The sequence below is a fragment of the Pelodiscus sinensis genome, chromosome 5 (assembly GCF_049634645.1).
Source record: "Pelodiscus sinensis isolate JC-2024 chromosome 5, ASM4963464v1, whole genome shotgun sequence".
In the NCBI taxonomy this organism is placed as follows: domain Eukaryota; kingdom Metazoa; phylum Chordata; order Testudines; family Trionychidae; genus Pelodiscus; species Pelodiscus sinensis.
This window is the reverse complement of record NC_134715.1, coordinates 3,382,849-3,399,740: the sequence shown is the minus strand read 5'-3', so window position 1 is coordinate 3,399,740 and position 16,892 is coordinate 3,382,849. Positions and strand designations below refer to the sequence as shown.

The 16,892-nt window shown below is 48.8% G+C and overlaps 1 protein-coding gene across 16 annotated transcripts in view; it reads left to right on the top strand.

Moving 5' to 3' along the window:
- Window positions 1-16,892, top strand: part of EPHA5 (EPH receptor A5) — a 259,608-nt gene that overhangs the window by 201,553 nt on the left and 41,163 nt on the right. For 10 of the 16 annotated variants that reach the window (XM_075929256.1, XM_075929255.1, XM_075929250.1 and 7 more), the window contains one exon: window positions 11,773-11,832. The exons of the other annotated variants lie outside the window; for them this stretch is intronic. In XM_075929256.1, the coding sequence (XP_075785371.1) occupies window positions 11,773-11,832 (60 nt within the window). The remainder of the gene's footprint in view (window positions 1-11,772; window positions 11,833-16,892) is intronic. 16 annotated transcript variants of the gene reach the window in all.

Here is a 16,892-nt window from a genome sequence, read left to right as displayed (position 1 = left end):
GCCAACAACTGTAGAGTTCACTGTTTCCCTCCATCTTTCACCCCCAACACAAAGGGAAGTAGATTTTTCTCCTTGGGTGTGTCTAGACTACATGCCTCCGTCGACGGAGGCATGTAGATTAGACAGATCAGCAGAGGGAAATGAAGCCGCGATTAAAATAATCGTGGCTTCATTTAAATTTAAATGGCTGCCCCGCTCTGCCGATCAGCTGTTTGTTGGCAGATCGGGGCAGTCTGGACGCGCCGCGTCGACAAAGAAGCCTTTCTTGATCTGCACAGGTAAACCTGGTTTCATGAGGCATACCTGTGCCGATCAAGAAAGGCTTCTTTGTCGGCGCGGCGCGTCCAGACTGCCCCGATCTGCCGACAAACAGCTGATCGGCAGAGCGGGGCAGCCATTTAAATTTAAATGAAGCTGCGATTATTTTAATCGTGGCTTCATTTCCCTCTGCCGATCTATCTAATCTACATGCCTCCGTCGACGGAGGCATGTAGTTTAGACGTACCCCTTGATAGCTACATATCACAGCAATCCTGTATGCAGGGTATATAGCGAATATATCACACCGCTGGATTGTAGGAAGAATAGCTGTAAGATCCCAACAGCGTAATGGAAAAGTTACTAAGGCCAGGTCTAGACCTGCTAACTCGAATGCCAGAAGATCGATTTCCGGTGTGGTAAATTTAAATGCAGCCTAAGTACATCAGGGTATTATTTAACCGAAGAGACAGGCCTCTGTGAGGGAAAAGCAGCATGTGTCAAGTCCGGCCAGTCTGAGCAGGCCTCGCTGCAGGCCTGTGACAGCTCTAGAGTGGTGCTGTTTGTTCCTGGTCCCCAGAGATAAGTGTAGGAGGGATGGGTACATCTCTAGGGTGCCAGGTGTCTGGTATTGACCTGGACAGTCCGGTATTTTTGCCTCCTGTCCGGTAAAAAAAATTCAGAAAATACCGGACACCTAAAATGTCTGGTATTTTCTGTTTTTTTTCCCTTACCAGGAGGTGAAAATACCAGACACCTGGCAACCCTATAACCTACTTGGCAATTGGGCCCAGCCCCTGGCCTCCCGACACCCCCCACCCCCAGACTCCCTGCTTACCTGGTTCCGCAAGGAAGCTGCGTTCTGGCTTGATCAAGAAAACAAAATGGCCGCCGACAAAAAGCCTAAAGACCATGGGGAAGCAATGCCTTCCCTGGGTCTTAGTGCTCAACTTCTCCCCTGTTCCTATCCCTATTCTGACTGCACACACTGAAAGGGGCCATGCTGTTTGTTTTCTTTCTTTCTTTCTTTCTTTCTTTCTTTCTTTCTTTCTTTCTTTCTTTCTTTCTTTCTTTCTTTCTTTCTTTCTTTCTTTCTTTCTTTCTTTCTTTCTTTCTTTCTTTCTTTCTTTCTTTCTTTCTTTCTTTCTTTCTTTCTTTCATGACTTTAGTCTCCCCCCTTTTTTCCCCCTCAACAGAATTTTCTTCCCCTTTTTTGGGGGGTAGTGGTGGTGGTCAGTATTTTTGGTTAAATCGTCTGGCACCCTATACAATCTCCCCAATCCTGGGCTTTTGGATACTCTCCTCTGTCAGCAGTTTCCACTTAATTCAGTTCAGGGAACTAGCTGAGCTGATCCCTGGCAATGGATTCTGGGAGAGCTGCAAAGAAAACCAAACCCTCCCTGGGCTGGCCCCTGCTCCCTTGACTCCCACAGCCACATCTCGGCCTGCTCACTTACCCCACGTTGACGTCGGTGAGGGTGTTGGCTTAGCAGTAGGATTGCAGGGTGTCTGGTTTTGAACCGGACAGTCCAGTATTTGAGCTATCTGTTCGGGAACCAAACTGAGAAAATAGACGTGTCCGGTATTTTCTAAATCAGACGTCATGTCGATTGTGATGTCACGTCAAGTATGTCTGGTATTCTTGTTGAAACCATCTGGCAACCCTACTTAGCAATGAGCTTAGCCCTTAGGCAGCGGGCCCAACAGCCTCACCAGGCCCTTGGACAAAGCAGAGGGACACATGCTCGGTGCCCCTGGAAAGGGCGGGGCCTTGGGAAGAAGGGGCGGGGTTGGGGGCAGCCAGCCCTCAGCCCTGCCTGGACCGCGCTGCACCTCCCACCCAGCCCTTAGCACTGCCTGGAGCATGCAGTGCAGTGTCCAGTGGCAATTCAAAGGGCCCATGGCTCCAGCTGCCCAGGCCTTTGAGAATCACTGGGTCCCAGGGCGACAGCTCCCGTTGCCCCACCCTGTTGGCTGGCCTGCCCTTAGAGATCCCCAGCCTGCCATGGAGAGCGCCTCTTCCCCGTCTCTCTGCTTCCCCAGTGCTGGTGTTCCCGCCACGGGCAGATCCCCGACTGTGTGGGGGTGGGGCAGGGCCGACGGCAGCTCCTACAGGCTCCTAGAGAGGGCGAACCAGAGGCTGAGGAGCCTGCTTTTGCTGCTTGAATCCCCGTTCGGGTGAGCGTTGTGCGCCTTCCCCCCACGGCATGGCACCGAGGGGCCAAGAGCGCTCCGAGCTGCAGAGTTTGCGATCCTCGTTCGTTTCATCTCCCTCTCATGTGTTAATGGCCTTTGGTTAACATCTCCTCAGGTAACATCCCTCGAGAGATGTGTGACCCGGAACTCCTCTGGCTAGTGCTAAGGCTTTCTGCTCTTTAGCCTCCTTCACCCCACTCGTGCTGGGAGCTATCTCCCTTCCCACTGAGCCAGGCTTAGGAGACCCAGAAAGGCACCTGCCACCCCCCTGGAAGGCCCGGGGGTCGGCTTGTGTGGGTAAAGGGTGCAGCAATTAGCTAGGCTTCTCTGGATTCTCCCCACCCCTTGCTGTGCTCCAAGCGGGGACCAGCCAACACACACACACACAGATCAAGATTTTCAAAGGTGAGGGCAGCCCCCTTAGGACACCTGCTGGGGGCCTGGTTTTTAGAGGGCAGGCTCTCCACCCTAATGACAATTAAGCCTCTTTCAGGCCCCTGGAGTCAGGCACCCCAACACTGAGGCACTAAGCACTAGTGCCTTTGGAAAGTCTTGGCCGCGGGCTGTGTAAGGAAGGTGGGTAAAACCTCGGGCGTCTTCTGTAGGATGGTGAAACCTGCTCTCTCATCTCAGCAGAGCCTTTCTGGGAAATGCTAGGAATGAAAACCTGGGGGGGGGGGGGGAAATGCTCAGCATCACCTCAGGGGGGAGTTATGACAGTTTACATCTGCTCAGAAACTTCCTTTTTCGCACACTGATAGTTACAATGCTAGGCAGAACTGTCACACACACACACACACACCCCTCTCTTCCCAGAACCCCCCCCCCCCCCCCCACACACACACACCTCTTCCCGGAAACCCAGGATCAATCCAGTTTTCGAAAGGTGGTCGGCTCATCGGCGAACGAGAACAGTCTGGGAGGACATTTGGTTTGCTAGGTGCTAGATGCAAATTTGGCACCAGGGGCAGACCAATCAGTCCCTCTGCTGTGTTATTCGCAAAATAGCTTCCGCACGGCAAAGCTTGTTTCTCCTCCTTGCCGCCTCCCAAGTCTGACTGGTGTTTTGAGCGTCTCTTGAAAAACAGAAAAATAAACCGAAGCGCAGGAAACCCCAGAGCTGGCAGCCAGTTTTGAACCTACCCAAAGTCAATACAAAAAACAACAAAAAAAGCAGAAATGCCGCTAAGTTTTTTCTTTGGTCGTGCCACGTCTCAGACGATTAGAAGGAAATTCCTGGCGGGACTGTCATGCTGTGACATTCCCAGGATGATAAACATACACCAAGTCACAGTGGAATCCCTTTTAGAAACTGGCAGGCAGTTTCCAGGTCTGCCTGATGCTCTCTCTGTGGCTGATTTACCCATTCCGGTGCCTGGCCCCAAAGGACATCCACTTCCTTTTAAAATTCTTTCCCGTTCGTCATTTCGAGGAAGGCAGACCGTTGGAACGCTGGGATCCGATTCAGCTGGACTTACCCACTGCACAATGATGTGGTTACTTTATTGCTGCTTGAGGCGAATGCAGGAAAGAGCAACCCAGCGCAGAACCACCAGTGGAATATTCCTCGAGGTCAGAGGCTAAACGCCATCGAGCAGCCAGCGGTTAGGACAGCTTCTTCTGAGCCTCTCCGCCTCCTCCCGAATCTCGGCACCATCCCTGTTCTCCCTGTCTGTGGCTGTGCATAGGAATTGCAGCTGACCCGGCTCCCCACACAGCTGCCAGTGGGAGAGTTTTTGGGCCAGGTTAAATCATGACTGGGGAAGTATTTTTCCAATAGGTTTTGTGAGGAGGGAAGGTGGAGAGGACGACAACCCATCGCAATTGCTTGGCTGGGAAATCAGATCTGACTTCAGCATTTTGAGAGAGGGAGCTCACATCTCGAATCCTGCAACTGCTACTCGTTGGGAAAGGATACAGCGCCCCTTAGAAATAGCATCCGCACCTTTAGCAGCATCCAGGAGCATCCAAAGCACGCAGAGTGTTGGGAATCATTAAAAAAGGGATAGAGAATCATACAGCGAATATCTTATTGGCTCTGTATAAATCCATGGGACTCCCACCTCTTGAATACTGCGTATAGATGGGGTTGCCTCATCTCGAAAAAGGTACTGGAAAAGGTTCAGAAAAGGGCAACAAAAATGATGAGGGATTTGGAAGGGGTGCCATATGAAGAGAGATTAAAAAAACTGGGACTTTTCATCTTAGAAAAGAGGAGACTCGGGGGTTTATGATAGAGGTCTATAAAATCATGACTGGTGTGGGAAAAGTGAATAAGGAAAAGTGATTTACTTGTTCCCATAAGAAGTAGGGGTCACCAAGTGAAATAAATTAATAGGCAGCAGGTTTAAAACAAACACAAGGAAGTTTTTCTTCACACAGCGCAGTCAACCTGTGGAACTCCTTGCCAGAGGATGTTGTAAAGACCAGGACTTTAACAGGGTTCAAAAAAGGATTAGATACATTCATGCAGATTAGGTCCATCAATGACAATTAGGCAGGATGGGCAGGAATGCTGTCCCTGGCCTCTGTTTATCAGAGGTTGGGAATGGGTGACGGGAGGGATCACATGAGGATAACCTGTTGTGTTCACTCCCTCTGGGGCATCTGGCATTGGCCACTGCTGGCAGACAGGACACTGAGCTAGTTGGAGCTTTGGTCTGACCCAGTCTGGCCGTTCTGATGTTCTTCTGAGTTGGAAGGGCTGCAAAGCCTCTTTTCTGCTGAGTCCTTTAAGACAGTTGTTTCCACACCTCCTTTTATTTGCCTTCCAGACTCTCAGCTGTTCCCTGTGTTTTTCCAATGAATGTAAATAACAGCGTGACTCTTCCCATTGGCAGCCAGCCCTGAACCAAAGGTCAGCTGAACGATTAGTCACTGTGGTATTTCCGCACTCCAGTATCCGTCTGGGGCAACCCAGCTTGTTCCTGAAGCTGGAGGTGCCTGGGAATTTGAAAAATGTAGCGTGCCTTACCCAAAACAACTGGGCTGCTTTGCAGACCTGTCCTACAGCTCAAGGAAACGCTCTGCAAATCATCTGTCCTCCGAACAAGGTTATGGAGCTGCCGAGCGAAATGTCTGGGCATCATTTTAATGAACTGCTCTTCTATTTTGAGAAAGCGACGTGGAATAATCTATTAGCAATTGCATGACAATCAGACCTGGAAATTAGACAGGAAGCTCGTTAGATGGCACCTTTATTTCTTGATGAGTTAGAAAGAGGGGTGGCTTAGAAAAGCCTCGGAGAAGCCAGGCGTGAGCATCGAGTTACACAACACCTAATTGATAGCCTCATGAGTTTCTCAGGGTCGCCTGCTTTCCTCAGAAACGGGGAGCCACGGTACAATTAGCAGACGTGCTAACTGTTGCCGGCCTCGCCGTGTTTAAATAGCTACGGCGTGCTTCCTCGTTACTGACCGAAATGTGAGAATGACAAAAGTCCCTCCTGCCCCCAAACTCCTCCCATCCCTAATTTCCATTTCTCAGAATCTTTCCACGACCCATGCGGAGCTCTTCCTCGTGTGCCCAGGAGCAGTCTGTGGCCGGCTGTGGCAGCTGGCGCCCCAGGTGGAATGTGCGATCGGCGCCCCTGCCTGCACGGCCGTCAATGGCATGATGTAATCATCGGGCGCCCTGTGACATCATCATTGCGTGCCCTCTTGAAGGCGGCGCCCTAGGCGACCGCCACGTCTGCCTATACTCATGGGCCGCATGTGCCACTTCGCACCCGGGTGAAGAAGTCACTGAAAGTATCGTCTCCTCTCCCTGTCGTTTTCCTGAAGCGCTGTGGTCTGAGCCCTTGATGTCAAATAATTCTGGGGAGCATGACACGGGCTGCTGCCACAGCCCACACAGAATATGCAGCTGCGTAGGGCACCTGAAAATGTGGGGCACCCCTGGGTCCTAAAGTCCACCCATCTCTTCCTATCCCTGCTCTGTGGCCCTACTTCCCCGGAGAGGATCTAGTTCACTTAAAGTGACATTGCCTGCCAGAGCCGTGAGCAGAAAATGGAATCTGGGAAAAAGCTATTGAAGGGGTAACGAAGCCGTTTGAGAGACATTTGCCAGCCCTGGGGATACACTGTCCGGTTCTGAATTGACTGTGTTAGGCTATTTAAATTTTGCTTTACAAATATGGTGTTAGTGTGTTGCTGAAGTTTGTAAAATCGCGTGTGTGGCTGAAGATTATAGAATCACAGCTCCAAAAAAAATTGTGCCCCCCCAGCTGCTGTCAGGCATAGGGGCCCCTGTTTAATAGTATAGGGCCCCATAAGTCCTAAGGACGGCCCTGCTAGAAATGCTCCATGGACCCTAATACCTGGGGGAGGGTCCAATATCTGCCAACAGACTTCCACACAGGGGCTTCCCAGGGCCTTCCGCTAGTTCCAAGTGGGGGACAAGGGGGCAGGAGGAAGAATCTTTGGGACCCCTCTGTGCTTTTCTGGCCCCCTCACCCTCTCTGCTCCCCCCACAGCTCACTGCCTCTCCTCACGGCTCCTCGTGGGGCTCACATCCCACCAGGGAAGGGATGAAAGCAGGAAGGGGCAGCTTGGTGGCTTGCTATCCCTTTGCTCCAGACACCCTTCTGGCCTGGAGGATGATCCCTAAGGGTACGTCTAGACTACAAGCCGCTTTCGAAAGAGAGCGTCTAGAGTACAGCCAGTACTTTCGAAAAAGCGAGCTGCTTTTCGAAAGAGAGGCAGTCTGGATGCTCTCTTTCGAAAAAGCAGTTTGCATTACATAGCGCCTTTTTTCGAAAGAGCAGGCGTTCTTCCTCGTAAAACAAGGTTTTCCGCGGTCGAAAAAACTGCCACGTTCTTTTGATTTACTTTCAGAAGAACGCAGCAGCAGTCTAGATGCAGGGGAAGTTTTTTCGAAAAAAGGCCATTTTTTTCGAAAAATCCCTGTACTCTAGACACACCCTTAGAGATGCACAGTAGCCTTGCTGGATGTAGGAGATTCTGGCCGTGCGGCAGGAATGCGTTCGGAGATAGTCAAATGCACAAGCATCGTGTGAGCTGAGCGATACTTTGGCAGTTCTGTGGTTCTTCCCCAAGCCAGATACACAGGCTACGTCTAACCTGCAAGCCTCTTTCAAAAGAGAGTGTCTAGACTACAACCAGTACTTTCGAAAAAGCAAACCACTTTTTCGAAAGAGAGCACCCAGGCAGTCTGGATGCTCTCTTTCGAAAAATCACAGTTTGCATTACATAGCACCTTTTTTTAAAAGAGCACTTTCAAAAAAAGGCGTTCTTCCTCGTAAAATGAGATTTTCCGCGGTTGAAAAAACTGCCACGTTCTTTCGATTTATTTTCAAAAGAATGCGGCAGCAGCCTAGACGCAGGGGAAGTTTTTTCGATAAAAGGCCACTTTTTTTTGAAAAAGCCCTGTAGTCTAGACACACCCACAGAGCCTACGTTCTGTGTAACATCACTCTGAGCCTGTTATGTTTCACTGGCTCTTAAGGAAATACAGCACTGCCAAAACGGGCCTCTCTCTTGTCATGCGTCTGTGGACATAAATCAGTGTGTGTAATAATTCACAGCACGTAACACTCCAAGGCAGGGTTCTTATTTACAGTCGGACCCCTTTGCGTTGTTTTATGGTGGGTGCAAAGAGGGATTTTTTAAAAATGGTTTGAAGCATTATCGCCTGAAAACAAGGTGGAGTTTTATTGAGTTCAGTGGTAGCAGAGCTAGGTTCCACTCAAAATAGCTCAGGTACAGGCTGTGGATGTGTCATGCATATGCCACTGATCTTTTTATCCAAAGAGAGGTACCAAAGAATCCAAGGAAGTCTGTTCCAGGGCTTTGGAAAGATTCGTTCACAACAATAAAACCTGCCCCTTGCCTTCAATTGTCCATATGTAGAAATTCTCCTTTGGAAAGGGATCAGCCGTCATGAGGCAAAGCAAAAACAACTGCCCGTCAGGCTTTGGCAATTGGCTTGTGGAGCTTAGCCAACCTTGACCTCCATTGATGCGGCCTTTTGAATATAGCCCCTGCCACTGCAGAGCGGTAGTTTCTGGACACAAATGTGCATCTCTTTAAAAGATGACTTTCGCCGCAGGGTGTGGTGCAGGATGAGTAAATTGCAGACAGGAAGTGCAGAGCCAAGATTTGTGGCCTTCTGTGACACGGAAGGTCACAAGAGAGGAGTTTCCCCATTAAGAAACTGACTTTTACAGTACATGTTGGAGATTTGCTTGGCATTTCCGTCGGAAACCTGGGAGACAGTATGTAGATAATGCTTTTCATAAATAGGGACACATTTTCATGGCATGAGTCATGACTTGTTCTGCTTTTAAAGGACATGTTTATCTGTCTATTTCTGCCCGCTTTCCTGCTGGGCTCTCCTCCAAAGATTTATGGCCGTTTCCTAGTCCTGTGCATCACCTGTCACCCCCAAGAGATACTGATATGAGGAAGGATTTTGTGTGGATAAGGCCCCAATTTTGTCAAGAGTCACAGCCAACAATATGATGGGCAGTCCTCCGTGTGTTTGTCAGTGGTGCTAGGCCACAGAGCTACAGCTCTCTGCCGTACACTAAAAACTGAGGTCGTCACCTTAATGGCCACTCTGCTCTTAGGCAGTGCCCTCTCGTGTGGGGTGAATTCAGCTGGTAGCTTGGTGACAGGTCTCATCATGCAAACTGGGTAAGTCTTTGCAGACAGTGCTAGGAAGATCCCATACACAGAGGAGGAAAGTTTGAAGGGTAGCCCTAAAACCGAGTCTTGAAACTAGACAAGCTGGACTTATTTCTCCCCACAACTTGTGGTACCTAACGTTCTTCTGCTGGTTGAGAGAAGAGTCTGTTCTTGCTATACAGAAATAGCCATCCCTTCATCTTAGGGCTGGAGGACAACCAAAATGATTCAGGGGCTGGAGCACATGACTTACAAGGAGAGGCTGAGGGGTTTGGATTTATTTAGTCTGCAGAAGAGACGAGTGAGGGGGGATTTGAGAGCAGCCTGTAACGTCCTGAAGGGAGGTTCCAAAGAGGATGGAGAGAGGCTGTTCTCAGTGGTGGCAGATGGCAGAACAAGGAGCAATGGGCTCAAGTTGCAGTGGGGGAGGTCTAGGTGGGATATTAGGAAAAACTCAGGAAGGGTCATCTAAGGAGGTGGTGGAATCTCCATCCCTAGACGTGTTTAAGTCTTGGCTTGACAAAGCCCTGGCTGGGTTGATTTAGTTGGGGTTGGTTCTGCTTTGGGCAGGGGGCTGGACTCAATTACTCCTGAGGTCTCTTCCCAACATAGGATTCTATGAAAAAGTCTTCCATTAATGTCGTCTCCAGATGTAGCCTTTGAAAGCCTACCCCATGGGAATAGCTTGTTAGCCCTAAGAACGATGCTTATGTTCCTTATAACAGATAACTCCTCGGGACCAGAATAGTGCACATTGGCCACTTACAGCTGCATCTCTGGTCGCCGCAAGTAGACAAGGTGCAAGCCAAATTGGCCTTGTGTTATCTGTCAGCTTGCAGTGCTCTTGCTGCATTGATTAATAGCGGCAGCGCGTGGGTTGGTATCTGCAATATGTGTGCTCATTAACGGAGTCGGCAGACTCAGTGGGTTGTAACGAATCAGAGCGCATCTGATACCAAGGTATTCCTAGAGCGCTTGGCTTCATTTGGAGCCCAGACACTGCAATTGGATTATAATATGTTGATATGCAATATGTTGGTAGCAGAGCATGATCTAGTCTGTTTTCACTTACGCCTGAACAACTCCACTGAAATGCGAGGCCAACTTTTCCAAAGAATTCAGGGTGACCTTTACAAGTACTCAGTGTTGGCAGTTGGAGCCAGATTTTCAGAAGAGCTCCGCTCCTGTTTAGGAACCTGTATAATGGCCCAGCTTCCATAAAATTCACCTTCTAGCATGCTTGGTTCTTTTGCAAATCCAGGTGCTTTTTAAATGTGTCGACAGTGCAATTAGACACCCATGGATAGTGTATAGACATTCAGGCTTGGGGTACAGCTGAAGTTCTGGGACCCCTCTCACATATACACACACTTTGCAGAGTCCCACACCCCAGACTTCAGCACAATCCCAAATGGCTGCACTGCAACTAAACGGCCCCTTAACCCAGCCCCATGAACCCGAATCAGGTTTTTAATGGCAGTGTGAACCAGACGCTAAGGGGGAACTGAACGGATACAAAAATCTGACCCCAAGAATGTGAGTCAGGACTTAAAAATCAATAAAATATGCTGTTCTTTGTCTCAGCTTCTGATTTTTGATCCCTTTGTGTTTGCATTTTCAAGGTTTTTGACCAAATATCGTCAGTGTGGTAACAAAATCACGGGCATTGGCAACACTGCTTAACAAGTAAACTTTTAGGGTGTGTCACTAAGGTTTGCAAGGATAGGTAGGTCACTGCTTTTACTGTTATATGTACCCTGGATCTGTAATTTCCACTCCAACTCATCTGATAAAGTGGGTTTTCCCCACGAAAAGCTCATGATCAGTTATAGGTGTTAGTCTCTAAGGTGCCACAGGTCTGCTGGTTGTTTTGAGAGGTACAGACTAATCCGGCCACCCCTCTGAGAATAGTTAGTATACTGAATGCTGCGGTGCACAAATACTCCTTGTGGCACTCTTCCTAATGCTATGTCTATGCTTACCTGCGGATCGACGCTCTGGAGATTGATCTACTGGCGTTTGATTAAGTGGGTCTGGTAAGGACCTGCTATATCAAATGCTGAGGGTGCCCCCATTAGCATTGGTACTTCTACTTCTCGTGAGGAGTAAGGGACGTACACGGGAGCATATCTCCCATCAACCTCCTGCTGTGGGGACGATGCCCAGTTCGAATCAAGGTACATCCACTCCAGCTACACAATTATCATAACTGGAATTGCGTATCCTCATTTGAACTTTGCCCCTAGTGTAGATCAGGCTCTTGTGTTTGCAAAATACAGGCCCAGGTTCATACCCTTTTGAACACAATACTCACAGGTTACAGCATGATCGTACTGAACACATTCTGTGTGAACACATTCTGTGTCACTTAACAACCGGCATGCCAGACACTTACTTAACTTAAGTACACGGGCAGCCCCATTTACTCCAGGGGGAACATTTACCTGAGTAAAATAAAGCCTAGGCTTAAATGCGTCCAAGGATCGGGGACCATACTGTTTCTCCAGGAAACGTTCTCCATTTTACAGCCCCTGCTGTGTAAATCGTAAAGCCCGCATTTCCAGGGTCCTAATGCGATCAGGCCACGTGAAAGGGTCCACAAAGCTATTTTGCACCTTCCTAGGGAAGTGGGATTGATGCCTTATTCTGGGCCTTTTTGTTTGCTTTTCAGTTGCTGCGTTCATGGGTGGGCTTCTTCCCTGCGCGCTGTTGTGTATCCGAGCCTAATATGGTCAGTAGATCCACCTGTTCTCTTGGATGTCCTACTTCCCTGTGTAATGTGCATAGCCTGGCTTTCTCTTCCTTGCTTGCACTGGGCTGCATTGGCTGTCTCATCTGCCCGAACACCCCGCTTGTTTGTCTCAACAGCTGGGAATAGCCTCGCCTGAGGCACAATACTATTTTCCCGTAAGAACCGGGTCACCATGGAGAATCTGACGTGTGATTCCATGCTGGAATGACCCCGGCCACACAGCAAAAGTGTCATGTGTCATCGTGACATCAAAGCTCATATATGCATGTGTGGACACTTTCTGCTTCTCGCCTGTAAGGGTAAAGTTGTGGCATTTCATGGCCAAAAGACAAGAGTAAAGTTGTGGCATTTCATGGCATGTGGCATGCATGGCTGCGAGGTGCGTGTTGTTTCTTCCGGTGCCATGCTACGGCTAGCAATGTTCCTTTGTACTGAGAGCTGGTAGCCTGGCCTACAAGCTACAGGTTGAACCTCTCTAGTCTGACACCCTTGGGACCTGACTGGTACCAAACCAGAGAATTTGCCAAACCATGGGAGGTCAATGTTCTCCAGCAGTATTACCAGCACTTCCACTGCTTGCTGGGCTCTTAGAAGACATTTTGGGGTAAATTAGAGCTAAATCACAGCCCAGAACCCTGAGAGCCAGCCAGGTGGCTGTAAACAAACTTTATGGGACCGTGGGAAACTTGGCCATGCCCATGCTAAGTGGGCTTCCAGCTAACTGAAATCACGTCGGACCATGGATGTTGCCAGACCAGTGTGTGCGGGACTAGAGAGGTTCAACGTGTTCCTGATTCCTTTCCATGTTGCATAACTAGTTTCCAAGCTGATGTGGTGTCATTCTGCTGACTAATAAAATGAGGGATGCTTTTATATTATTTGGATGAGAATTTGGATCATTGCAGAAGTGAGAACTATGCTTTATTTTTTTCTGAATCAGTGAAGGGGAGGTCCAGGCAGACAGTGCCCAACTGGCTAAGCCCGGACAACGGCTTGTAGAATCACACCCAAGAAACATCTGTCCAAGTCTGTAGTATATATATATATAAAACTGAAACTGAGAGCTACCCATTTTGGTCATGCCTTACTCTGAAGACACAATAGAAATGCATGAAGCTGTCCCCCAAAGAGGATCAAGATTCTGCGGAGCTAGATCTTAGTTGTTGTGTAGTTTCCTGGGTGGGGCATAAGAACGGTCAGAGTGGGTCGGACCCACCGTCCATCTAGCCTGGTATCCTGTCTCTACCAGTGGCAACATCAGATGCTTCACGGGAAGCTGTAAGAACCGTACAGTAGCTAACATACCTCTAGGAAAGTTTCCATCTGACTTGCATTGGCTAGAGATTGATTCATGCCCGGTAGCAGGAAGGATTAGAGCCCTTCCAAAATGCCTGGAGTTTGGTGGGTAGTTTTAATATTTTGTGCTCCTTAAACACAATTGATTCCAGCTGGTGGCAATACAAATATTCATATCTAAGAAATGCATCAGATCTATTGAGCTTACACAGGCACAAGGCACAGAAAATGTCTGTGAAGTTTTTTATTGCCAATTCTCATGATTGTGTCATGACTCTATCTAGTTGGGTGTTTTTCTCAAATCCCCAGCCCCTGGAGTCAGGTGATTATGTATGGCACTCTGTTTCCCTAGCCCTCTTGATTACAGTGCAAAGGCTAAAAACACGAATCCGACAAGCTCAAAACCTAGAAGGGAAATAAAAAGTCCCCCCCCCCCCCCAATTGTGATATTTTAAGCACATCATGATTTTTGAAGCAGACTTGTGAGTCTTGAAATCCTGACATTAAAATACAGAAATCAGTATCTTAGTCTGACGCGTTTGGCTGCCAAATGTTCCATGGTTATATTTAGTTACTGCTTGAACTAGTTGGTTATGTGATGCTGACATAAAAAGAAAGTTTCCAGTAGGTTGATTGCACATATTCACGTGGTCCTGCGGAAATGCAGGTATTATTGCTTCATGCCCTGATTTCCTCGACGAGGTATAAACATAAAGAGTGGCCAATGACCGGAAGCTTGAACCTACCCATTGAGAAGGAAAGAAGATGCCCAAAAGCCCAGGAAATGAAAATGGCCCTATCCATTTTGTTTATCAAAGTATATGAATGAGAGGAGGGAAAAAGTAAGCGGTCCAAGAGATATAGCTTCATGGGGAAGAGACAGGCTGAAATGGAAAGTTTTACCTCTAAATCACCCCTAAATTTATTCCTGTCACTGTAGGGAGTATCTTATTGTAGCAAGCGGTGGTTCTGGAAAGAGGCCAAGGGGAGAAGTTGCTTCCGGGCATGGAGGCTATCAACTGTTCTGTAGGATGACAAGGCAGCCTCTTTAAAGGGATTTACAAAAAAGCACTTTAGAGTCAGCTTCCTGCAAAGGGAGGAAAACGGTTTCTTGTTGACATTCGATTTAGTTGTTCCTGCAGAAGGCAAAGAGCTGTCCAATGCAACAAGTGAGGAAGAACAAAGGCTAAAAATACTTCTGTTGTGCTTTCAAAACTTCCTTTTGTAAGCCTGCCCAGTCCATCTGAGGTCAAATACAGGACGGCACGGTAGAGAGTAGGCCAAAGAGGGTGGGGAAATCGCCGAGAGAGCCTGTGAAGCGGCCCTTGTGAGGAGCAGAACACAGCACCGGTACAATTTCAGCTGCTGTCATTGACATTTATAAACTGTGCCAGGCGAATGTTGCAAAACGCTGGAGAACCTTGCCCTTCGCTTAGCACAAGCGCCGTTTGAGAGAAAGCCGTGTATTTGCTTTGTGAATGAGCAGAGCCACAGTTCAACCCGCGCCCTTTCTGAGCCCTACAGCCTCGCTACCCATAAGAGCAGAGGCAGAATTCGCATCCTCCTCTGACGCTGCTACCCAAGCCGGGGCCCTTCGAGAGGACCAAGCACCATCTAGATCATCCCAGGTAGATCTCTATCCAACCTGCTCTTAAATATCTCTCCGTCACTGGAGATATTTAAGAGCAGGTGAGAGAGGCATCTCTCAGGAATGATCTGATGGTGCTTGGTCCTGCTGCAAGGGCAGGGGATGGATTTGATGACCTCTCGAGATCCTAGTGCTCTATAATTCTGTGAAAGCAGCATACAGAGGAGTTTTCAGAGTAATGCAATGGGTCAGATTCTCAGCTGGTGTGAGGTCCATCACCACACCAGCTAGGAATCTGGAACAAAAAAGCCATCTTGTGTGTACTGCTCCTAAGGGACGGGGGAAAGGGAGAGGGAAGAGGGAGAGCACTTTTCACTAGGAGGAGCATCCATTTTAGACAAGGATGAATAACAACAAGAGGAGGATGCTTGGTCTTAAATTGGCTTCTAAATACCAAGTAGAGCCATTGATTTCAGTCAATCCTAGGACTATCTTCAGTCTCTGAGTGCGTCTAGACTACATTTGTCTTTCGAAAGAGGAATGCAAATGAGGGAAATTGAAAATGCAAATGAAGTGCAGATTTACAAATCTCACACTTCATTTGCATAATCTCTTCTGATTGCTTTTTTGGAAGAGATTAAAAAAAAGCAGTCTAGACGGGGTTCTTTTGGGGAAAAAACCCTTTTTGGAAAGAACCCTTATTCCTGAAAAAATTAGGTTTACAAGCTTCTTTCGAGAAAGGGTTTTTTTTCCCGAAAGAACCCCGTTTAGATAGCTTTTTTTTTCCGAAAAAATCTCTTCCAAAAACCGATCAGAAGAGATTATGCAAATGAACTGCAAGATTTGTAAATCAGTCCTTCATTTGCATTTTCGATTTCCCTCATTTGCATTCCTCTTTCACAAGAGGAATGTCGTCTAGACGCACCCTGAGTGTGTCTAGCCCAGGATATAGTTAGTATCACATTAGCAGGGAGGAGTCCCCTTTCCTGGCTCCACTCATCATGTACAGCCAGGGCTCCCGAGCTGAAGACAAGGAGTCAAACCAGGCAGACGAAGCCCCGATTGGTGTGTCACTGGGTGTGGGATGCATTGATGCTGTGGAGCATGTACTGCTTGGACTGGTGTTTAACGCCATAAATACAGAGTTTATATCGAGCACTTCCTGGTGTGCACAATAGTTCGGTGGTCCTTAATACTAGGGGGTTGGGCCCCCTGCATGCTATGCTTGCCTACCCCCCTCTTGTGGGGGGTAGGCAACCCCAGCTCCTCCCTACAGCCACTGGGCACAGCCGGGCTATGGCTCTTCTCTCTCCCCCACACCCGTGCTGCACCAGCCTGGGCCCTTTCTGTCCCCCCACTCCTCTCACCGCCCAGCCCTGGCCCTTTCTTTCCCCTTCCCATCCCTCCCCCCACCGCAGCCTAATCTTAACCCCCCCCTCCTCAGCCAAGGCCACGGCAGACCCAGCTCTCTCCCCCCAGTCTCCTGGGGTGTTGAGCCCATCCTAACCCCCCACTGAGCACAGAGGAGGGGACAGGCCACATGGCTCGTGGCTGCCGGGAGCACAGCAGCAGGGGGAGGCCACACGCTGAGGGTGGAGGGAGGGGCTGCAGGACACAGAGTGATGAATGATGGGTTTTTTATATATCGAGAGAGAAAACACCCAGAAAATGAAAACCCCACGTTGCTTAGGCCTGGATCCTACAAAGCCTTAATCCCCGGTGGCCAACCAATTCTGAAGCTGTAGCCGCTGTAGTGGCTACCACGGCAGTGAACTAGCCACGCTCAATGGGCCAAATAGCCGCATATGGCTAGTGGCTACCATGTTGGACACCACGGCCTTCCACACTGACGTCACTGGGACTGCTGACAGAGCGAAATTCTGTCCCTGGGGGGTTTTGCCATTGAGTCCCAGTCAGTGCCGAAAGTTAAGTTGGCCCACAAGTCTTGGCCAGCTCAAGGTCATAGACTATATGGTCGTTGGGACAGGAACTGTCGTTTTATAGTGCCTAGTGCCTCACAGTAGTGTCCTGATCTTCAACTGCCCTAAGAGAAGAACGCTTGGAACACTGCACGCCCAGAAATAACCTTGGCTTTTACGGACAAGCGACACCCTGAATTTTCAGAAGGGAGCTAATGCTGCAGTGACCAGCATTC